The following is a 24,105-nucleotide window of genomic DNA, read 5'->3' as shown; positions in this document are numbered from 1 at the left end:
CGCTAAGACTTAATATTTACCAAATATTTATAAATCTTTTGCAAAGATTTTTAATATTTGCTCAAGTTTCAAAACATTGTCAATATTTCAAAATCTTAAGCAAACATTTCTAAATCTTGAGCAAAGATTTCAAGATATTTGCTAAGATTTCTAAACAGGAAGTCAAAATCTCTAAATTTTGAGGTACAATTTATTAAAATGTAGCTAATATGCAAATTCACTGTCTCTGCTGACGGGTAGTACCAAAATAAAAGTTTGAGGAAGCGATTTTGAGAAAGTCAAGCTCTACTTCTTCGATGTCGGCCACAGGATCTTTAACAGCGCCATCACAGCACTTGATACGATTATTTTCTAACAGCTGATTTATCCGACTGTGTTCGACTTTAACAAAATCCACTTGGCTGGATCCCTTCCTGCAACTTTTATTTTGGTGCTTCCTGTGGGCGGGAGTGTGAATTTGCATGTTAGCTAAATATTTAGAAATTTTACCTCAAGATTTAGAAATCTTGACTAAATATTTAGAAATATTTGCCTAAGATTTATAAATGTTTGATAAATATTTAGTCCAAGCTAAATATTTAAAATGAAACTAAATGTTTAGAAACTCATCTAAATATTTGGAATCAGGACATTCATTTATAACATTTATTAATAAATTTCCCATTTATATTTAATATCTGATAAATATATTTTCAATTTTTTTTTCTAAATCTGCAGAAAAAAGTGATGTTTTTTCAAGCTTAATGTGGAGAAATGTTGTTATTTGCAGTGGGTGTAACTTTAGAATAGGCGCCCCCTACTGCACAGCACCTGAAGTGTATGCAGATGTCTGAGATTTCTATCAGAGCTTTATGTAAATAACGTGATCTTAGAATCTGAATCATTTGGATTTGTTTATAATCTGATAAAATTAATAAGAGGCAGAATAATCTACATCATCTGAATCTACAAATCTCCTAAACTGTCCCTGACACGAGCAAACAGATTCATTTCTTCCCTCTGTATCATATCTGAGTGGTTCTGATTCGACTGCAGTCTTCCAAACACCCACACTCAGTGTTACACACACACTCACACACACACACACACACGCTGTGGGCTGTGGGCTGATGCTCTGCAGAGTGTGAGGGTTTGCCTGTCCTCTCTGCACTCCAGCTCGATTTATCACGTTGGATTGCCGAGCATCCCGACCCTTCATGTTCTCTTCACGCTGGTCCAGGAAACAGGAGAAGTCGTCTCTTTGTCTTTGGGTGTGATGCAACATGCTGCAGTGGGTTTCAGCTGGGACGGGGAGCGCTTTGCTAACAGTTATGTAATTAGAGTCTCCTCTCTCCTGTGGGCTTCTACATGAGCTTTAATAACTCTGCTTAATAAGATGTTTAACCCTGATCTACGGCGTCCCCAGTCGTGAAAATGAAAGGTTCGTTTGCTGATGATGTGCTGTAACCATTCCTCCTCTCAGTTTGAGAAACTTCCTCCTGAAACTCAAACCAGTGTTTGAAGACTCCAGGTCAAAACTGACCACAAAGTCTTAACTCAACCTTTTTTTTACTAACTCGCCGTTCCTCAGCTCATATCTGAAGCTTCTTCTCCCAAACTTGAACACCAGCCAAAAATAGACTTTGAGCTCCTGCCAGAAGTATTTTAGTGCTGAATGAAGAGGAGTCTTTATTTGTTCCTGTGGGCGTTTTAATGGGAACGCAGACAGATCAATCTGGAGGAGAGCTTCTGGTTTGCACGATGCACAGTTTCTAAAAGTTTGATGTTTGATGTGGATCAAACTTTGACTCTGACTCTTCTGAAAGACACAGCCGTCCTGCAAAGTGTGGAGTTCTCATGAAGTAGGATGACAGTTCTCACTAAAAAGGCGGGTTTTTTTTGTTTTGTTTTTGTTTTTTTTTTGTCTGAATTTTCAAACGTAAAAAAAATGATGAGTTTAACAGTATTATAAATAGGTGTTATCAAATCCAAATATGCTTGCGAAAATTTAGAAATTTTTCTAAATTCCATTTTTTTTTTTTTTTTTAATTTCAAAAATCTTGGCAATAAAAAAAATTAAAATGACATTTTAGCAATCTTTTTGAAATTCCTAATTTTTAAAAAAACTAAAAATTAAAAATTGCAAATTGTTGAATTTTTTTTTTTTTTTAATATTTAAACAATTTTTAAAAAATTTAATTTTTTGAAACAATTTTTTACAATTTTTTGAAACTTCAATTTCTTTGGCAAATTTCTTTCTTTCTTTTTTATTATTATTTTTTTAAGATAATTGCAAATTTTAAAAACTTGGATTTTGTAAGCAATTTTTGCAAATTTTTAAAATCTAAAATGTACTCAATTTTTTTGCAAGTTTATGAAAATCTAAAAAAGAAACTAAGACATCAAATCAACAATTTTCTAAAATTTAAAATTCTTTTTATCTATATCATTATTGCCTAGATTTAACATTTTTTTTGAATTTTTTACACTGTATTGTCTGTATTGTGAAGATTAAGTAATTTTGTAGCTCCGGCTTAACCTTTAAAGACCTGAGCTTTTGTCTGCTGTGCAATTTTTTATCCACCTTGATTTTTGGGATAGGTAAGACTTAATAAGTAAAATCACTAAACTTGGTCTTTGGACGGGAAGTTTCATTATTTGTTTTATGAGATTTCTTTTAGTTGTTTTTTAGTAGTTTTATTGAACTTAAAAATGTTGTTTTTTTTCACTAAAATGGGTGTAATGTTGTGATTTCACCAAAAGATGATGTGGGCAGTGTCCCTAAAAGTGGCTTATCGGTCAAAGTGTAAAAAAATGAAGTATCAACATGGGTCTGAGAGGCTGAAATGTAATGTCCACAAATGTGGATGCTGAGTCTTAAGAGGTTAAATTCAGGTTAGCTGATTTAAAATTGCTTCTATTTCAGTAAAGGTTGCAGACCTCTACACTAGAGAGTTATCTATGACTTAATCTATGATTTAATCTATGATTTTACTTATTGTTAAATAAGTACATTTCTGTCTTCATTATTCTACATATACAACTTTGTAGACTATAACTTTAAATTTTGTAAAATAACAAATTTAACTCTATTCTAGAAGACTTAATTCTTGAAAAAATATTTTTTTTTACTGGTAAATTTACGGCTGAACTTTTAAAATTTATATCCATTCTTTCTCCCATTAATATCTTTAGAATTTCTTTCTTCTGTTTTTTTGATATGGCCCTAATCGTCTGTCCTAGAAACTCTTCATTGTTGCTACTGTGTCTTTAAGACTCCCAGCCCCACAAACCCCTTCACTCTGATTGGCCAGCCCAGTGGAGGCCTGTCAGGGGAGGAGCTATAGACAGACTTTGGTTTTTGAGACCTGCCCTGAATTGTTTTTACTCCGTGTTTCCTTCATCAGCGTTCAAATAAAGGCTAACCTGCTTTCTGATTGGTGCCTGCTCTGTGATGGTGCGTCCTGATAGGTGGAGATGTTGGAGAGGAAGTACGGGGGTCCCTTCGTGTCCCGGCGTGCAGCGAGGACGATCCAGACGGCGTTCAGACAATATCGCATGAACAAGAACTTTGAGCGTCTCAGAAGCTCCGCCTCCGAGAGCAGGATGACTCGACGCATCATCCTGTCCAACATGAGGATGCAGGTACACACACACACACACACACACACACACACACACACACACACACACAGTTTTTTAACAGCCTGTAAACAAATGTTGTGTTTTTTTGGCTTAGTACTCGTTTGACGAGCGTCAGACGCAGGGTCAGGGGTCAGCCGCTCAGAGGGGGTCAGACGATACCGGAGACATGGACGACTCCTTCTCCAAACAGGTAAACCTGAGTCCCTCTGAACCAGGACTCTCATGTGGACCAGATCTTTGTGGGTCCACTCTGTGGAGCTAAAGACCTGAGACACACTTTCTCCAAACTCTTCGTCTTCTTGTTTCACTTCTTCACTCGACGACAGGTCAAGTCTCTGGCCGACTCCATGGACGACTCCCTGACCTGTCAGTCAGGCCGTGAAGACTCCCAGGAGGTGGGAGGAGAGGGGGAGGAGGAAGACGAGGAGGACGAGGAGGAAGGAGACGAAGAAGAGGAAGAGGAGGAAGAAGAAGGGGAGGAGGATGAAGAAGAGGATGAGGAGGAGGATTACAGAGAGTGCCCGTGGCGCAACACCAACACCTCCTCCAGACGCATCGCAGGCCGAGTGGGAGGTGTGGGAGGGAGGGGAGGCGTGGGAGGAGGCGCCGCCATGCACGAGGACAGCACCGCCACCTCCTTCAGCGACGTCACGCTCTACATGGACGAAGGCTGCATGCCGTCCTCGCCGCTGTCCCGCCCTGCATCCAGCTCCGACACGGAGTACTGGGGAGGAGGAGGAGGTCCAGGGGGGAGGGAGGACAGCAGGGAGACGGAGGGAGGGAGCAGTAACAGCAGGAGGAGCAGCACGCCCTGCACCGAGTGTCGAGGGGAGTATAGAGGACGAGCAGGAGGAGGCGGAGGAGGAGGAGGAGGACACCTCCCTGTCCTCACCATCGAGCCGCCCAGTGACAGCTCAGTGGACATGAGTGACAGGTGAGGCGACCAATCACAGAGCTCCTCACAGAGGTTTGTAGAAACAGGTCTAAACTTTGTGTGTCGTCCTCAGGTCGGAGCGCGGCTCCATCGGACGCCTCGTGTACGAGCAGGATCCGTCAGGAGCCGGCCGAGGAGGCGAGAGGGAGAGGAGGGGAGGAGAAGGAGAGAGTGGAGAGGATGAGCGGGGAGGAGGTGGAGGAGGGAGCAGCGAAGCCGACTCTCCTCAGGGGACAATCAAACACAAACCCAACGGGCGCTCCGTCGCCACGGCGCAGGGACAGACCCGCTCCCCCGCCAACGTCCCGCTACCCATGCCTTCAGCACGCACTCTGCCGTCTCACCCCCTGCCCCACCCGCTCCAACACACCCACTCACACCCCCACACCCACCCTCCACCCATCCCCCACCTCCCCACGGTCCTGCACCATCACCCGCAGTACAGCCAGCCTCACCCCATGCACATGCACCACGTGCACGGCGCCGTCCCCTACATGCAGCACGCCCACCACTTCGCCCAGCACCACTACCACCACCTGCACCACCAACACCACCACCACGCCTACCCAGAACCCCCCTCTTCTCCTCTACCCTCCCCCGTCCCTCCTCTCACCCCTCTCTCACCCCTCCCCCCTCCTCTCACGCCCTCCCCTCTCTCCTCCGCCTCCTCCTCTGCGCTGCAGAACATGGAGGCGCAGCAGCACCTGGCCCACCACCCTCACCTCCACCACCACCACCACCTGCTGTGCTCAGACGGAGACAACGAGAGCGTCAACTCCACCACCACCAACTCCAACGACGACACCACCGTCAACAACTGCAGCTCGGGCTCCTCGTCACGGGACAGCCTGCGGGAGCCCATAGGGGGCGCCACGCTGGGGAAGCAGACCTATCAGAGGGAGAGCCACCACAGCTGGGACTCCCCCGCCTTCAACAACGACGTGGTGCAGCGGCGGCAGTATCGCATCGGACTCAACCTGTTCAACAAGTAAGACGGCAAAGGTGACCAACGCTCTTCTGAGCAATGAACAAGGTAAAGACACTTCCTGTCCTCTCTTTGTCTCGTCTGCAGAAAGCCGGAGAAGGGGATCCAGTACCTGATCGAGAGAGGCTTCGTGTCGGACACACCTGTCGGTATCGCCAGGTTCATCCTGGAGAGGAAAGGTCTGAGCCGGCAGATGATCGGGGAGTTCCTGGGCAGCCGGCAGCAGTTCAACAAAGACGTCCTCGAGTCAGTGAAAGACACTTCTTCAACTCTAAGTATACTTTTTATAAAACTGAGACATGTTCCTGCTAAAGCTAACAGCTGTCTGTGTTTGTGTGCAGCTGTGTCCTGGATGAGATGGATTTCTCAGGGATGGATCTGGACGACGCTCTGAGGAAGTTTCAGGCTCAGATTAAAGTCCAGGGTGAAGCTCAGAGGGTGGAGCGGCTGGTGGAAGCCTTCAGGTACTGATAGAGTTCTGGATTCTCTTAACAAAAGCCCCGTTTCCACCAAAGGGTCCAGTACGGATCAGTAAAGTTTGATACGGGTCGGCTTGGTAAAGCCTGCCGACTTCCCCTTCTTGGTAGGCGGCGTGTAAGCTGATTGCGGCATCAGCTACGCAATAGCGTGACAGCATAGCAGCGTGTAACCCTCGCACAATACAATTGATTGAGTGAGTGAGAGACTGAGGCTTTAGATCAAGTTTTAAATTTCTTATATTATGCAAAAGACACATGAAGACCCAAAAAACACATTAATGACAATACCCGACATAGTGCATAGTATATACAGTGGGAAAAAGTAGTGCAATTTTCATCAGCGCTGACAAACCCCTGTAGTCCATGTTCCCACCCCAAAGTTCATTTAAGGACGTCGTAATCCGTTCATAGAATCCAACAGAAAAACCTGCAGATGCGATGATTACTATTGTGTGGAAGGGAGGGACAAAACTTGTCCTTGTGGCTACAAGAACCTCCTACCAGTCCAGCAGGAGTAGTTTCTTTAAGAGTCCTCGAGGTATCTAGGCTCTTCTTAGCTCGCCATCAAAGTCTGGGTCCCGTCAGATCTCGTTCTACTCCGGCTTGGGTCATCGAAATTCGTCACGGTAAGAGGCTCCTGTAGCTTTCAGTGAAGCGCGTCTCCTGCCTCTACAACTCCCGCACTGACTGATAAGCTACCCGGTAGGCTGTTCAACCCCACGTGACCCTCCCTCCACGCTGTCATTGGCCAAACGGCCCATGTGACCTGTAGCCGTGAGAATATCGCGAGACCACTTTACTCAGGAAAGAAGGCAGCAACCCAGTATATCTCACCTGGGTTACAAGCGCAACACCCAACAGATCTAGAGGGGGACCAAAAAGTAGAATTGTACGAGTGGGTAATTTGGGGACCTGTACCAGTTTTAGTCAAAGGAAACGCCACAAAATGAGTGTCCTACTGAGAGGAACCAAACTGAACCGCTTAAAGTTTCGATTTGGTCTTCCACACCGGGGAACCATCCTTTCCTTAGCCTACTCTACGAATGAACCATGAGTTCAGCCTTTGACTCATTAGTCCGTAGCTCCATCTTCCTGTCTTCGGTAGTCCGTTGGTGGGGTCTGTTGATCCAGCCTCTGGTTCTTCTTCTGCCTCTGTCTCAGTGGGGGATGGATGTTGGCTCTCAGAAACTGGTCTTCTGGTTCTGGTTTGGCTCTGCCAGACCTCTTCCTGACAGAGTTTCCACTCCCAGATGGTTGCAAGGAATCAAGAAAGTTTGGGACCCCTATAGGAACTGGAAGCACCAACTTGCAAGGCTTGATCAGTCTCCATTGCTGCACAACAGCAACTACAAGTTGTTTTGCACTGTGCTGAAACTCTTTGCGGTGGATTGATTTGACGTGACGAGTGTGATCTGATTGGCTCATGTTAATTATGATAAATAATTAAGGAGATTTTCCCAATCAAAATCAAGTACCATACATTTTGACGTAGTACCCCAGAGAAAGAACTGATTCCAAACTGTTCCTGTGTCTCTCTGCAGTCAGCGGTACTGTGTTTGTAACCCCGTCCTGATCCGGCAGTTCCAGAATCCAGACACCATCTTCATCCTGGCCTTCGCCATAATCCTCCTCAACACGGACATGTACAGCCCCAACGTGAAGCCGGAGAGGAAGATGAAGCTGGAGGACTTCATCAAGAACCTGCGAGGTTTGAGTTTTTTGTTTAACTGTTTGGGTTCAGATCTTGCCCAGTTTTTCGTCGCTGATGTGGACGGCGTGTCTGAACCACGTTTGTGTTATGAGTTCATATCCCACCCTCGTCCTCTCTCAGGCGTTGATAACGGTCAGGACATCCCTCGAGACCTTCTGGTTGCCATCTATGGAAGGATCCAGAAATGGGAGCTGAGGACTAACGATGACCACGTGTCTCAGGTCCAGGCGGTGGAGAGGATGGTGGTCGGGAAGAAGCCGGTAAGAATAACCCCTGACAGCTCAACCCTGTCCAGATTCTCATATCGTTGCTCTCAGTCTTGAATTAGAAACTACAGAATCGCCTTGTGTTTCTGTTGCAGGTGCTGTCCCTGCCCCACCGCAGGTTGGTGTGCTGCTGTCAGCTGTTTGAGGTTCCTGATCCGAACCGAGCTCAGAGGAGCGGCATCCATCAGAGGGAAGTCTTCCTGTTCAACGACCTGCTCATGGTGATCACTCACTCATCGTTATTTGATATCAGACGTTATTTTTAGGTTCTAAATAAAAACATAGGACCCGGGCTCGGGGGCAGGGGGGTCTAGATTCTAGCATAAGAGGGGTTCTGGTTTCTGTTCATAATCAGTTTGAAGTCCAAGCATCAAACATACGCTGTATATGGAGTGGACAGTGTGGCTCCACCTTTTACCATTGAACAGCTTTGAGGGCAAAATACCCCCGTCACAGGAGCCGCCATTGGTAGCCAGAGTCTGTGCAGTAGAGACTGTGACGGACTTAGAGAGAAACTGAGTGGAGTCTGTTCTCTTGTTGGCTCTCTTTTACGATCCCTGAAAAAACATACTCAAGAACGGCAGCTGTCAATCTTTATTAAACGTTACATAAAGCCTTGATTCAACCTTGAATAATTAATGGTAACAAGACTTGTCAGGGAAATAGAGGACTGGAACACAACGCAGCCCAATAATACCTTCATATCCCCACAGAATACGGATTAAAGAATCATCTCTACCAGGTGTTTTTATTTTCTGAAGTTTGACCACAAGCTCATCTGGAATGACTGGGGAGATAGATTTTTTTTTACCTGTACTGCAACCAGCCACCAGGGGGAGTAGTTTTTGTGGCAACCTCACTTCAAGTCAAGCAAGATGACATCCATTTTTTTACGGTTTAGTGCTGCGTTCCATTTGTACTCAGACCTAGAAAGTAGGGAGTGGGAATGACGTCATCTCCGGGTTAAGCATTCCAGTTGCCAAGTCGGAAAAACTTGCCATAATAGCAGTATTTCTCTATATACACATTGAATAATACTATAAATGGCTGATTTATTGAGACAAACAGTTTTCAGAAATTCTAAAAAAAAAACAAAAACAGGCTCTAACAAGAGCTAAATTACTGTTTACCCCTGAACTTGGAATTTCCTACTGGGAACTCAGGGTTAGAGTGGGTGCACCGACTTACAAGTTAGAAATCTTGACTTCGGGGGGCGTTCCAGTTGGGCGTTCCCACTCGGGACTTGGAAATTCCAACTTCTGAGTACAAATGGAGTGCAGCATAAAGCTTTGACTCAACAGGTGTCGGCAGGTTTTGGTGTAGTTCTCGTGGCTGGCTCGCCATTTGTTGCTGTCTTTCAAACACAGGAGCTCTTCCCAGGCACAACACGCAATTGGACCGTCTAACAGCTTTACCTAAGGGTGGGGGTACTTTCAAGAGAATTTTTCTGATTGGTGGAGCCTCCCCCAGCTGTGATGGTCTTGGTTTAGTTCCTCCAAACCAGTGGTCTTCTTTGGCCCTAATAGTTTGACTGTGTCTCTGTCAGCTCCCGGTGTTCCAACTTAAAGAGTGACCCTGTAAACTGGAGACCTTCAGCTGAACATGTCAGTGGAGATCCAGGTTACAGCAGCTGTTCAAACACAGAGGAAGTCCTGGGGAAGTCATCCTCCGTCAACGGGCTCCTTTTGAAGCTTAAACACAACCCCATCTCTGTGTCTTCATGCTTTAGACAGGGATTGCTCAGTTTTATACTTTTCAAAACAAAGTGACACACAGGTTTTGGTCATTGCATGACTTGCACACCGAAGATCCTGTCCAACCTATTCCCAGAATACAGAGGGAACAAACTCTTTCATAATGACTCCCCTTGTGCCATGTTGATCTGAGGAGGATTTATTTCTCTATGAACAGTTTTCTGCATGAAGAGATGGTTTCCCTCTAGAGCCGTATATCGTCAACAATAGACGACTTTTGCTGAGGGTTAAGAGATTGTTGCTTTCAGTGTTAGCTTGTGAAAAAGACAATAATCTTATATCATCTCTCAGCCTCTCTGCTCTGTGTGGGTGTTCCTGCTCTATTTCAGGACATGTTCAGGTCCCAGTTCTCCGAGACCCAGAGGATTTTCTCCCAGCAGAGATAAAGTGATTGTATGTCACCAGAAAACCAGTTTATCCCATAATGCCTCGGTGCTGTTCAAAGCTGCGCTCTAGAAATGTCACAAAGTGTAAAAGTCTGACTTCCCGTGCGAGAAAATGCAAATAAAGCGAGAGCTGAGGATTGCAGGATTTGTGGAGTTTGAAGTTTGAGAGTTTGTAAAGTCTGAAGTCACACTCTGAGAAACAACAGAAAGTTCAGTGATTCACTTTGCTGCCATCTGTAGTGCTGCTGCCGCTCAAATCACACACTCACGTCGTCAAAAGAGTGTTTCACTTTGTCAAATCACAAAACAACAGAAATGATTTCCTTGATCTGTCGCTGCATTTCTCAAGAGTTTTACACCAACGCCGGATAAACGCTGCACTCTCCTATGAAAAAAAAACTCTCAAAGTTTAGTGTGTGAACATCTTGTAGCTTTTAAAGTTGACATATTTATTATTTTGGTCCCGTCGTTGCTCATTAAGAAACCAGCTCTGATAAACACACTGGATGCTACCTGCTGCCTCAGACTCATTACCCCGATCTAAACACGCTCACGTATCCTGAGAAGACCAGGATCAGCAGAACAGCCTCAGGCGTCCTGAAGCCTGGGGCCTGAAGACCAGAGTAATGAGGAGTCTGTGTTTACAGCTACAAACAGCTCCATGCATCTGAACTAAAAGGTTTCAATTAAAAGGATCAGACTTTTTATTCAAAGCTGCGGCTGTGTTCACGCTTTTTGTTTTGGATTTCTCTGTTTTGTTTTTATGAAGACAGATGTTTTAGACATTCATTTATAATATACAGTTTTTTATTTCTAAAGACAGACTAATGGTGATTGGTTGTGCAGGAGTTCTAGAACCCTGAGACCAAGGACAGAGTTCCGTGATCTCAGGGTTCTAGAACTCTTTCTGTTTCTCTTTAAACCATTGACTGTTTATAGAGTGGACAGCGTGGTTCCATCTTTTAGCATTATAGAGTTTTTAACATTAGGGCTGTGTCTGAAATGGCATACTAACGTACTACTCATACTAAGTGTGACGTCAAAAATAGTATGTAGTGCGTTCACATTAAATAGTATGAAAAGATTGTGTGCTCGAGAAATACCCGGATGTATACTATATCGGTAAAAATTGTAAGTATAGGAGGTGGGCATACTAGTCGCACTGACACGCCCCATAATGCATTGCGAGCCCCGTATTTATAAACGTAAATACACAATGAGATGACAAGATGAGAAGCGACTAAAATGGACTTAGCTTTACAGGGAAACCTAAACGTAAGTACAAAGAAATAAAGTGCCTGAGGCGACGGACAGATCGTCTTCGGTGTCTGCGAGCAGTAAACATTTTTTAATCTTTTGAAGAGAGATGAATTCGTCTTGAGACCGGTGTTAGCTAAAAATCATCCACTAGCGAACTTCCCGTTTTCAAAATAAAAGCACCCGTTTTTGTAAATTGGGCTCTTGTTTTGGAGCCGACCGGAAGTTTCTTCAATAGCATATTGGCCCTCTTAACTGTCGTAACTCAAATGTCGAAATTAAATTTGTATCCGTGCGTTTTGTGGCCCAAATGACCACATTTTGGTTTTCTATGTGATGACTTTCTTGCCTAAAATGTTCTTAAAACTTTCAAATGTGGCGAATCAACTGAGATATTTGATAGCCTGGTGTGCTTCCATAGACTTATGTGTGCTTCCAATTTTTGTCGTCGGAGGTTTGAAATGCATCATGGGAAACTGAGTAGTATACTACGGTGTAAACGGTTGGCACTCTAATCATACTTATAGTATGTAGTATACAGTATATACACAACGACCATGTAGTATGTAGTACGTTAGTATGCCATTTCGGACACAGCCTAGTTGTGTCCAAAATCATACTCTTACTCCCTTCTCACTACTCACTATATGGTGAATTAGACATCAGCTAAGTTGAAACAACATTTCGGACACTTCTCACTCACTCACTAGTAGGGCTGAATGATTTAGGAAAATAATCTAATTGCGATTTTTTTAGACCAATATTGCGATTGCGTTTTTTTGGGGGTGACTTTTATCTTCTGCATTGTTCACTTAACACAAGTTTTAAGTTATTTTATAGTATGACTAACCAACGAAAGATACTGTTAGCAATTAAACAAGTCTTTTGCATTTCTTAATTAAAAAGAAAAAGGAACACTGAAATTTTACTGACCTCCAGTTGTCAGTAAGAGTAACAAACCATACAGAAAAAAAGTGACTAAGGGGTGTAGATCTGCGTAGCTCACAGGGTTTTTTTGCCAGAAAATAAACAGCATTTTGACTTTCTCTGGTTTTAAGGGAGAACAAGTACAAGTTACTATATTCCCTTCAGGTCTGTGTACATGAAACTTTTTTTTTTTTTGTAATTGCAGCTTTTGCGATTTGAAAATTGCATTCTATTACATTGCAATGTCGGTTTAAAATCGATTAATTGGTCAGCCCTACTCGCCAGCTGATGTAATTACTCTTGTGTCGCTCACGGACGGCTGGGGATTTAGAGTTATAACTTTTCTCAAACACTGCAAAACAGTATTTATTTCAGTGATAACTACTGTTATACTTAGCTTATTTTCCACAGTAGCCAAATATAATACAAATTACACTTTATTCTTATATTAATAAACCATATATTTGCGCAGAACTTATGCTGTGTTTGAGAATTACAAGGTCCAGTGAATGCATCACCCGCGATGAACGGTTTAGCGGCTAACATCCACGTTGTTTGTTTCTCTGCTCCAAGTTGTGAGACGCGTTCGGCCGAAAGATAAACAGAAAGCTCAGTGTCACTCTCTGACAGTTTTTAATGTTGTTTCATGTTATCATTAATCAGTAATCATGTGATCCGCAATGCATGATGGTATATAGTACTCACATCGCTAATACACTACTTTTCAAAATGCATTGTGTGGATACATTGGCGTATTCACTATATAGTGAATAGGGAGTGATTTTGACACAGCCATAGACCAAAAAAAAAAAAAATTGGCATCTCGCTCAGCTTGAAGTGACGTCACCACAAAAATTGCTCCCCCTGGTGGATGGCTGCAGTACAGGTCAAAAGCTCTGTCTCCCCAGTCATTCCAGATCAGTATTCTGTGGGGATATGAAGATATTATTAGGCTGTATTCTGTTCAAGTCCTCTTTTTTCTGAAAAGTCTCATTTCCGTTTGTTATCAGAGGTTAAAAACAAGGCTTTACATCGAATTTGCCGTTCTTGTAGTTTTTTCAGGAATAGTAAGATACGTCAGGAGGAAGAGCCAAGAAGAGATTAGACTCTAGAAAGAAAAAAACAAAGTTGTTTTGTCACTCAGCTCCACTCCAGCATACAGATGTGAAAACATTTCTACCAGGTGTATTAGTTTTTTAACGTTTAACCACAGCTCATGTAGAATGACTGGGGAGACAGAGTTTTTAACCTATACTGCAGCCAGCCACTAGGGGGAGCAGTTTTTGTGGAGGACTCACTTGGAGCTGAGCAAGATGACATTCATTTTGGTCACCTGTCTGTTCCTGATACAGTGTGAAGACAGTGAAATTAGCATTAAAGACCCAAGCCATTTTTCGCCAGGTTGTAAGATTGTTTTTAATGACATAAAAGTTTGTTTTTTTTTGGCGTAGTGTGTTGGAAAAATACATCAAGTATTAAAAGATACAACAATAACTGTGTTTTGACAGTTTTATAGATACATGGAGCTTTATCTTCACAGAACATGTAATAAAGTGTAGTTTTTAGACAGTTTGATTGATCTGTAGTAAATTAAATATCGACTGGAGCAAAGTGTAAATGTTTAACAAAGCTGACTCGACGGTCAGCGTCTGAAAAACGTGATTCTCTGAGTTTATAAATCATGAACAGCTCTGACTGAATCTCTCTGTTTGGATAAAAGATTCAGAGCTGGTTGACTCAGACGAGAAGTCAGGGAAAGATGAAGTGATTCTGCTTTAATTCATTATTAATTAATCACTGATGATGTGTTACTGAACGAAGCGCTGAGGGAAATGTTAAAAAAGGATTCTTTAAACTCTTCACCTCCAAAGAAACAAACCAACAAACACCTCCTCCTTCGTCTTTCTGCTCTTTCCTCTCTTCTCCTCCCACTCCTCCTCCTTTTTTTTAGTCTCCCGTCTGCTGTGACTTTCTCGTCTCTCATCATCTATTTTTCTCCTCCTCCTCCTCCTCAGGTGACGAAGATCTTCCAGAAGAAGAAGACTTCTGTCACGTACAGTTTCAGACAGTCCTTCCCTCTGTTGGACATGCAGGTCCACACCTTCCAGAACACCTGTAAGTACCCGCCCTCCTCCTCCTCCTCCTCTGTTTGTCTCTGCGTTCCCGTCTCTCCGTCTCCTCTCGTCCATCTGCTCCCTCCATCTGTCTCAGCCTCTCTGCCTTTATTTCTCATATCTCTATTTCTATTAGGCACCCGCTCAACTCGCTATTTTTACCCCACGAGTCTGCAGGCCCATGGAGAAAACACACACACACACACACACACACACACACACACACACACACACACACATGCCAGTAAAAACACACACACACCAAGCATAGCATGAATGAATGAATGGGTGAATATTTAATTGTCGTGTCAGCTCGGCTAAACTGATCCAACTGATCCAGGAGGTGGAGCTAGAAACTCTGCAGTCTGCTGATTGGTGGGAATACTGGTCACTTCCTGTGTGACAGCGGCTCACAGTCTTCTCTAAAACAAAGCTCGATTATTCTTTGTAACAAATAGACACATGTCGATCAAAAAGAAGACGAGTTGCTGGATGTCTTCATGGTTGCTCTTTAACCACTGTGTCGCATTTTTCTTCCTCTTTGGATTTATTAGCGGGGTACACTGTGTCAGATTGCTATGGCGTCATGCTATTATGTAGCAAACACAGCTATCAGCATCCGCCAACAGGTGTAAACAGGATTATGTGTTGTCACTTTACATTAAATTGCTTTGCATGACGTAACTTAACCTGATGTTATTTGACATGACGTTACTTAATGTGACTTAACATGACGTTAATTCATGTGACATAACTTAGCGTAACATTACTTTACATGACCTTACATGACATGATGTTACTTTACGTAACATTACTTTACTAGACGTAACTTTACAAGACATTGCTCTAAGTGACATTACTTAACATGACATAACTTAACTTTAAATTACTTTACTTGACGTCATTTACTTGACGTCATTTACTTGACGTAACTTTACGTGGCGTTACTTGAATTGACCTTACTTTACGTGTCCTTACTCAACGTGACCTTAATTTACGTGACGTTACTTTATGTGACGTTACTTAAGGTGACGTTACTTTACGTGACGTTACTTTACGTGAAGTTACTAATCGTGACGTTACTTTACGTGACGCAACTATACAAGACATTGCTCTCAGTGATGTAACTTTACATAACAAAACTTAACTTTAAATTACTTTACTTGACGTAACTTTATATGATGTTACTTTACGTGACGATACTTTACGTGACGATACTTTAGGTGACGATACTTTACGTGACGATACTTTACGTGACGATACTTTACGTGACGATACTTTACGTGACGATACTTTACGTGACGATACTTTACGTGACGATACTTTAGGTGACGATACTTTACGTGATGTTACTTTACGTGAAGTTTCTTTACGTGACGTTACTTTACGTGACGTTACTTTACGTGACATAACTTTACGTGACATAACTTTACTTTAAATTACTTTACTTGACGTAACTTTACATGACGTTTCTTTACATGACGTTACTTTACGTGTTGTTCTTTATGTGAAGTTACTTTACGTGTTGTTCTTTACGTGACGTTACTTTACGTGACGTTACTTTACGTGACGTTACTTTACGTGACGTAACTTTACGTGACCTTACTTTACGTGACCTTACTTTACGTGACCTTACTTTACGTGACGTTATGTTGCCTGAAGTGATCTTTCTTGAAATAACTTTACATAAACAAATTTTTACATAATATTATTTCATGTGAATGTAATTCTCTTGAAGATACTTTGCCTGATTTTTCTGGCGCAACATAATTTTACATGAAGAAACTTTTCAATACGTTGATTTGAAGCTACTTTAAGCTGAGGTTGTTTACATAAACTGACTTTATGTGACAGAACTTTACTTGACATTTATGTGACATTTCTGTGAGCAGTGTTTCTTCACATGACGTTTCTTTACATTAAGGCTACTTTACTTGACACAACTTTAATTGACTACTCTTAATGAAGATACCTTTACATCAAGTTAGTTTTATAATGTTTTAAGTACATTTACCTTTACATGAAGATATTTTAAGTGATGTTACTTTACTTAATGTTACTTTACATCGACTTACTAGACATGACCAGACTTTTTGTGATGTGACTTTACTTGACATGACTTTATGAAACCTTACTGTGCATGGTGTTTCTTCACATGCTGTTACCTTATCTAACGTTTTTTTTTTACGTGGCTTTACTTTCCGTGACATAACTTAACATGGTTTAATCAGTATAATGTTTGCTTACTTGGCGTTTCTTGACTTGCGCTGAAGTTTTAAAAGGAACTTAACGAGATTTTACTTGATTGAATTTTCTTTACCCTTTTTTTTTTAATTCATATTACTTTATTAGAAAATACTTTTTGTCAGTTTGTGGGATTTTACTTGACGGTACGTTCCTTTACATGATGTAGCTCTTAGTGACATTTCTTTACTTGATGTGACTTTACAAAATGTTACTTTGCGGGAAGATGCGATACGATAAGGTTTTTTTTTTTTCTTTTTTTTTTTTCTTTTGTAAAATTCAAAATGACAATTTGATACATGAGTATATGATAAAAAATTTGAGTTTTGTTGAATATGATGGTTGGGATACAGGTACATTAGAATCCAGAAGTAAACAATGTGGTACAATACAATACATATGTTACAATAAATGTTATTTTTAACTACAATAAGTTAATATATGTTAAAATACAAAACCTAAGGTTATAGAATTTTATAATACACGATACAATAGGAGGCGTTGTGGTATGATCGGATAATAGAATATGTAATCAAACAAAACAGTACAACACAAGGCTCTAGACTTACACAAACAGACAGGAGAGAAACAACAGACACTGATCACGAAGAACAACGAGTCAGACACAAAATAATTTCCAATTAAACGAGTGGATCAATGTACGAAGAGAAACAGGAAATCAAAAACAGATTACAACACAGGGAGAATGAGTTCATGGATTAAATTAGATTATCTGTTATCTCATGGGACTCTCAGAAAGTTATCGTGAGCTTTTCAGAGACCAAAACAAAACTTGTCATGAGTATAAATTAAATTAATACCTCAGCTTGTAGTTATTAAACTATGTAGCATGTAAAACATAATCCAGGTTTAAAAAAACTAAATTACCCAGCTCCTCTCTGTCCAAACCCAGCTCTAAATCTGCTCCTGAAATATTCGATGTATTCACTCACGTGGGACAGAAACTGGAGACTCTGTCCCACTTGGAAACGGCTTCATAGATTTGTTCGTTATCACTTGGCAAAACAGAACTTTACTTTTCTCTCCAATTACTGAAACTGCACTCCGTCTGCCAGACTCTTCTGTCGCTGTGAGGCATCATCAGTCTGCAGAGCTCTTCTGGAAACACAGGGAAGAAAATCAGAGGATTTCCTAAATATACGACTGTCGGCCTGAAAACGCAGGCTCCGCTCAGCCGCCTTCCTCAAAACATGACTCATTCAGCCGACACATTCGGCAATAATGATGTTAACACAATCATATACGCAGTGCTGTGTGTGTCTGTGTGTGTGTGTGTGTGAGCGTGTGGGTGTGTGTGAGAGGTTTCTGCAGGGAGGAATTGGCTGGGAGTTGTGTGCAGCAGATTGGGGTTGGTGGCGTTTCAGATCTGCCTCAGCACCTGTGAACAGGAAGAGGAGAGTTCAGCTGCATAATCGCACATCCTCCGTTTATAAAAGCTTTGTAATTAGTCGCCGAGCCGCCCACCAGACCTGGCTGACCTGAATCAAACCTCTTTAAGAGTCACTCAGAGACTCTTCAGGTATTTCCAAAGATTGGTGCCAGGAGACAGGTTTGATTCCCACCGTCAGCCGTTTACTGCAAGAGCTGGAACCAAGCTGAGATAAATCACTGCACTGCACAAAAAACTAAAATCTAAGCCAATGTTTTTATCTTATTTTTAGTACAAATCATCTTATAAGACCAAATGATTTGACAAGTCTTGAAAAATGTCTCAATTGAAGATTCAAAGGGTCTGTGAAGAGTTTCCTTGGCTGATGAAGTTTATCAGAGAGAAGAGAGATCTGTGTTTTTCTCTGCTTAAAATGATGATTGTGATTAATGTTGTAGTGATGGTGGACACTGGAGCCTAACTGTCAGACAGAAAAAGGACAGAAGAGAAGAAGAAAGAGAAACAGGAGAGAGATAGAGCACGAGCTAAAGGCTAAAACATGGACTGGAGGCCAAAACACTGGCTATAGGCTATACTAGCCAAGGGCTTAAACACTGGGTTAAGGTTAAAACATGAGCAAAAGGTTTTTAAAAGGATGTTAGGCTAAATTGTAAGCTGAAAGGCTAAAATACAAACTAAAGGCTTTAGCACAAGCACAGGGTTCAAACACAGGCTAAAGGCTGAAAAGGAGCCAAAAATACATTAATAGCTAAAGGCTAAGAGATATGGTAAAGACACAACACAAGCAAACACAAGCTAAAGACTAAAACACAGGCTTAAAGGCTAAAAACAAGCTAATGGCTAAAAAAATGGTTAAGGTTAAATGGTGAGCTAAAGGCTAAAACATGGACTGGAGGCCAAAACACTGGCTATAGGCTTCAATACAGGTTAAAGGCTAAAAAAATGAGCTAAAGGCTTATAACATGGGCTTAAGGCTATAAACACAAGCTAAAGGCTTAAAAACAGGATAAAGGTTAAAACATAAGCTAAAGGTTAAAACATAGGCTTAGGGCATGAAACAAGCTTACGGCTAAAACAACCTGTTAAAGGCTAAACAATGAGCAAAAGGCTAACACAAGCTAAAGACAGAAATGGTAACTAAATGCCTTAACTAAAGCACAATGCTAAATCATGGACTGGAGGCTTAAACATGAGCCACAAGCTAAACCACTTTAAAGGCTTCAATACAGGTTGGTGGCTTAAACATAAGCTAAAGGCTAATACAAAAGCTGAAGGCTAAAACATTGGTTAAAGGCTAATAAAAAGCTAAAGGCTTTAATCACAGGCTTAAGGCTAAAAACAAGCTATTGGCTAAAACAATTGGTTAAAGATTAAACAATGACTTAAGGCTAACACAAGCTAAAGGCCGAAACGGTAACTAAATGCTTAAACTCCAGCTTAAGGCTAAATTCTGGACACTGGCTATAGGCTTTACTAGCTAAAGGCTTAAACATTTGGTTAAGGCTAAAACATAAATACCTTAAACACTGGCTAAAGGCTTCAATACAGGTCAAAGGCTAAAACATTAGTTGAAGGCTAAAAATAAGCTAAAGGCTAATACAAGAGCTAAAGGCCTAAAACATGCGCTTAAGGCTAAAACACAGGTTAAAAGCTAAAAAGTAAGCTATAGTGTGAAAATATGGGCTAAAGGATCAAAACAGGTCAAAGGCTAAAACAAGAGCTAAAGGCTAAAAATAAGCTAAAGGCTAATACATGATCCATAGGCCAAAACAAATGCTTAAGGCTGATACATGAGCTAAATGCTAAACCCAGGTTAATGTGTTTGTGCTAATGTAGCCTCCAACTCACAGTCAGCAGTTATTCTGCAGTGGTCTGTTCAAACTTGAGAGTCTATCAATAAAATGAAGAGCCAGGTTACGTTAGCTCTGCTTGGTGAGGTTGGAGTTGGTAGATGAGCTCTGGTAGGACAGAACCAGGATTCACTAACGTTACACGTTACAGACACGTCTCAGAGCACCGGGCTGTGAGGAGAGAGAAATATAGCAGCTGCTAAACTACGCTACAAACTGACAAAGTTAGCTTGTTGTCAGGTTTCAAAGTGTAGCTCTACCTAACTGTTGATAAATACCTTACCACGTCACGTCACGTCTTTACCACAGTGTGCATGGGAAAAAAATTACTCTTGAGTTACTTTTGAAAAGAATCTGCAGAATAAGAAAGAAGGAAGTCTGATTTGAATATGATCTGTACGCTCTCTTTAATGTTTCCTGAGCCGCGTCGCTCTTCGTCTCCGTCCTGTTGTTCTCTGCAGAGCATGACAAGGTCAGCACGGCGCTGTGTGTGTGTGTGTTGCTGTGAGTGTGCGCACAGTACAGTGTGTGTTTGTGAGTGTGTGTTCTGTTGTTCAGCTGCCGTCCGGCCACATGCTTGTTGTTGTTTGCTTGTTGTTGTTGACAGCTCTGGTCCTGCAGTTGGAGCTAAATGGAGGCTGGCAGACTGCAGTGATGACTGTGACCACGACAGATTGTCCCATATGATTCATCAGCACAATCTACATCCACTGCTGCTGCCTGCACGCGTGTGTGTGTGTGTGTGTGTGTGTCCTGGCTGTGCGTGGGTGGGCGTATTTGTGTGTGTGTGTGTGTGTCCGTTAATCATGTGGGTGGAAGGTAAAATGATGTGTGTTAGCGTACAGTTAGCATTCAGGTCGTGGTCCTTCATGAACACACACTTTCTCAGCAGATGTAGATTTTTTTTCCTCCATCTTGACCCACGTCTGTGAAACTTTATCACTCTTTGATATCATTTTTGGGGCTTTTTGATCCTTTATTAAGAGAAAAGGACAGTTAGGAATATCAAAAACAGGAAAGAGAGAGTCTGGAGTAGGGCCCTGACGGTTTTAGCCCTTTTCAAAATAATCATTATCAGCCAGTTTTGCAAATTAAACTCCAAGGATTCCCACAGAACGATGTACTTGCGTCGTTTGTCCACTAGATGGAGCTCTGACTTCATTCAATCCATTTCTGCTGTCTCCTCAGTAACATACATGAGTTAGCTACAGCCAGGTAACATCACAGCAGTGGGCGGAGCTTACCAACAGGTGACATTATAACGTAATGAAGTTAACAATGACTCAACATGTCTCCTGTTTCAGTCTAACTCTTATTACTAAATGTCATGACGAGTGACGCTTGCTTTTTATTACGGCAATTTTTTAGCATTGCTAAAGTTATGCTAACCTAGCTTAAGCTACACCCTGTCTGTCAAACTGAACACACAAAGAAATGTACAAAACTATTCAAAGCAGTCAACATGTTATACATCTCTTAATGGACTGAAAACCGTATAGAAAAATAGAACTAGCTTGATGCTAACTCTATGGGAAATTGCATTGATATGCTTGCAGTTAGCATACATCATTAGATAACTTTGGTTTTTCAAACAGAATTTTAAGACATAATCTGATCCCTGATGATCTCACAGTGACTTTAAAGTGGCCTTTACTTTGTGTGGGATTTGGCGCCCCCTGTGGACAAAGTGTGTTTTAGAGCTTGAATAGGTCTTTGATGAAATAGATTTTATATATTTCATTTGTTTCTAATTTTTTGCGCGTGTGTTGTGGTTTCACAGACTACCCTCACGGTATCAGACTGACGTCGGCGAATCCTGGAGGAGAGAGGAAAGTCCTCATCGTCTTCACGGCTCCGAGCCAGCAGGACCGAGCTCGCTTCACCTCCGACCTCCGGGAGAGTATCGCTGAAGTCCAGGACATGGAGAAGTACAGGGTGGAGTGTGAGTGTCTCCGTCAGGGAAGGAGCTGAGGGAGCTGCAGGCGCGTTTGACGTGAAACTGAAAGTTAACCTCCTCCCTCTCCTCTCTCCTCTCCACAGCCGAGCTCGAGAAGCAGAAAGGCGTGATGCGCCCCGGCGTGCTGACAGGAGGTCAAGGCAGCGGGTCACAGGGAGGTGGGGCCAACACAGGCGGCCCCATGAAAGGCGAGGTGGTGAACGGCACCCTGGGAAGGCCGAGCCTGGACGACACGTACGCCTCGGTGGACGGGCTCAAACGCACGGCGCTCAGCTCGTCACTGCGAGACCTCTCAGAAACAGGTGAGCAGTCAGACACACTCGCTCCAGGTGTGTTTCCGCTTTAAGAGCAGCAGACACGCTGCTCGCTGTGATCCCCTGAGACGTGACGGAGAATATCTCTGTTTCTGTTTACCGCCGCAGCTTTCATGACTCACTGACTCAGAGCAAACCTGCATCTGTGCTCTTATGCAACTGATGAAATAAAGCTGAAATCTAAAATGGTTAAAAACACACAATAAGATGGAAGTCAGATAAAGAGCTGTGGCTCTCTGCCTCCCCCTGCTGGACAGCTGGGAGAACTACACGCTCTAAAATAAAGCTGATTTAACCTCTGAAGCTGCTCCCTAGAGAAATGTTAAAGACATGTGTTTGGCGGACGTTGTTTAACCCTGCCTCGTTCTGATTGGGTGACAGGGAAACGAGGTCGTAGGAACAGTGTGGGCTCATTGGACAGTACCATCGAAGTAAGTTTCGCTGAGCCGCCGCTGCATGTCAGTCACTCGTCTGCATGTTTGTTTCGTCTCCTCTTCGTTCACTCATTCATCATCTCCTCTCTGAAATCTGACTCTGTAACAAATCACGTCATCTTCAACTTCTCTGATTGTTTTTCATCACTTTAAAGCTGACACTCATTTCACTCTGGGCAAACTTGCAAGGGTTCAAACTTATTAAGATGTTGCAAGAAGTGTCTCGTCATAAAATGCTTTTTGACCAGGAGTTAAACGGTTCCTGTGGCCCATTGTCGTCTGTTTCCACTGAGGCCTAAAGTCCTGTGAAGATTCTGCAAATCGGTAACTGCAGTACACCTCTGAAACAGTAGGGGGCAATAAAGACTTGACAAAAGACAAAAATGAGGTCTGAAAGCAAAGATTAATCTGCCAATAAAACAAGAAAAATTTGCCTGATAATTTGCTTGAAACTAGAATAATGTCCAATAGGGATGGGTACCGAATTAGGCACTTTTATAGGTACCGACCTAATTCAGTCCTAGGTACTGGGTTCTGATTCTTCCACTCCCTCATTCTGTGAGCAGGGGTGTATTTAGTGGTTTTGGGGCCCAAGGCAAACCCAGTCAATGGGGCCCTCCATGTCCCTGTAACTCCTCTTCCTCAGAGCTAGACTGGCCTTCCCTGGGTCCACTGTCTCTTTCCCAGAATCAAGGCATGAGACAGTGCTAATCTTGTTCATGCTAACTTAACGCAACTAAATGCATTTCCTCAAGTTCTGTACTTTAGTTTGATTTAGAAAAAAGTGAATCCATCATTTAGTCCACTTTGTCCTGGATTTGAAATCATTTATGGTCCATTGACAGCTTATTTGTCCCACAGTGGGGAATTTACAGAGTAACAGGAACAAACAAGAAAGGATGAAGTGAAAAACATTACAATAGCTGAAGAATAGATATGTTAAATTGAAAAAAAAAAACAGATTTGTTATTAAAGAATATATATTGTTTACCACATAAACACAAAAAAGTAACAAAAATTTAGTACTGTTGAGTACCGTACTAATTGCCAGGTACCGGGGATCTGTACCGTATAGTTTCAAATGTGAAAGGTACCCATCCCTTATGTCTAAATACAAGTAACTTTGGAAGAAATCTTTTTTACTTGTTACCAACCATTAAGCTCCTAGAAAAGAAGTTCCAGGAGCTAAATATTCCAGGGAATTCTGGCGGATGGCTCCTTTAATTATTGTCTAAGCAGGTTTGTAAGGTTCAGTGGTCAAAAAAACATCTTGAAATATAAACTCTATAATGTGGATGAACTAAACAAAACTTTCCTGCATGTCCATGGCTTTGATATTCCTCATATAACATTGTTTTCCATGATCGACAAATTGCTGTCTCATCTTTGACAATTTTGTGACGAAATTAATTTTGGTAATTTTGTTTATTAACGAAAGATCTTTGGCAGGATGGTTGT

At 42.1% G+C, this 24,105-nt stretch overlaps 1 protein-coding gene across 6 annotated transcripts in view; it reads left to right on the top strand.

Moving 5' to 3' along the window:
* LOC141798930 (IQ motif and SEC7 domain-containing protein 1-like) overlaps positions 1 to 24,105 on the top strand; it is a 194,098-nt gene that overhangs the window by 162,562 nt on the left and 7,431 nt on the right. For all 6 annotated transcript variants that reach the window (XM_074680885.1, XM_074680883.1, XM_074680884.1 and 3 more), the window contains 13 exons: positions 3,451 to 3,624; positions 3,719 to 3,814; positions 3,951 to 4,558; positions 4,632 to 5,546; positions 5,631 to 5,789; positions 5,885 to 6,007; positions 7,564 to 7,730; positions 7,854 to 7,993; positions 8,095 to 8,220; positions 14,339 to 14,438; positions 21,723 to 21,884; positions 21,983 to 22,201; positions 22,595 to 22,644. In XM_074680885.1, the coding sequence (XP_074536986.1) occupies positions 3,451 to 3,624; positions 3,719 to 3,814; positions 3,951 to 4,558; positions 4,632 to 5,546; positions 5,631 to 5,789; positions 5,885 to 6,007; positions 7,564 to 7,730; positions 7,854 to 7,993; positions 8,095 to 8,220; positions 14,339 to 14,438; positions 21,723 to 21,884; positions 21,983 to 22,201; positions 22,595 to 22,644 (3,039 nt within the window). The remainder of the gene's footprint in view (positions 1 to 3,450; positions 3,625 to 3,718; positions 3,815 to 3,950; positions 4,559 to 4,631; positions 5,547 to 5,630; positions 5,790 to 5,884; positions 6,008 to 7,563; positions 7,731 to 7,853; positions 7,994 to 8,094; positions 8,221 to 14,338; positions 14,439 to 21,722; positions 21,885 to 21,982; positions 22,202 to 22,594; positions 22,645 to 24,105) is intronic.

Source organism: Halichoeres trimaculatus, unplaced genomic scaffold (assembly GCF_033239565.1).
Source record: "Halichoeres trimaculatus isolate MK-OKI-2021-1 unplaced genomic scaffold, fHalTri1.1 fHalTri1_scaffold_11, whole genome shotgun sequence".
Lineage (NCBI taxonomy): Eukaryota > Metazoa > Chordata > Actinopteri > Labriformes > Labridae > Halichoeres > Halichoeres trimaculatus.
This window is presented reverse-complemented; position numbering and strand designations above follow the sequence as displayed.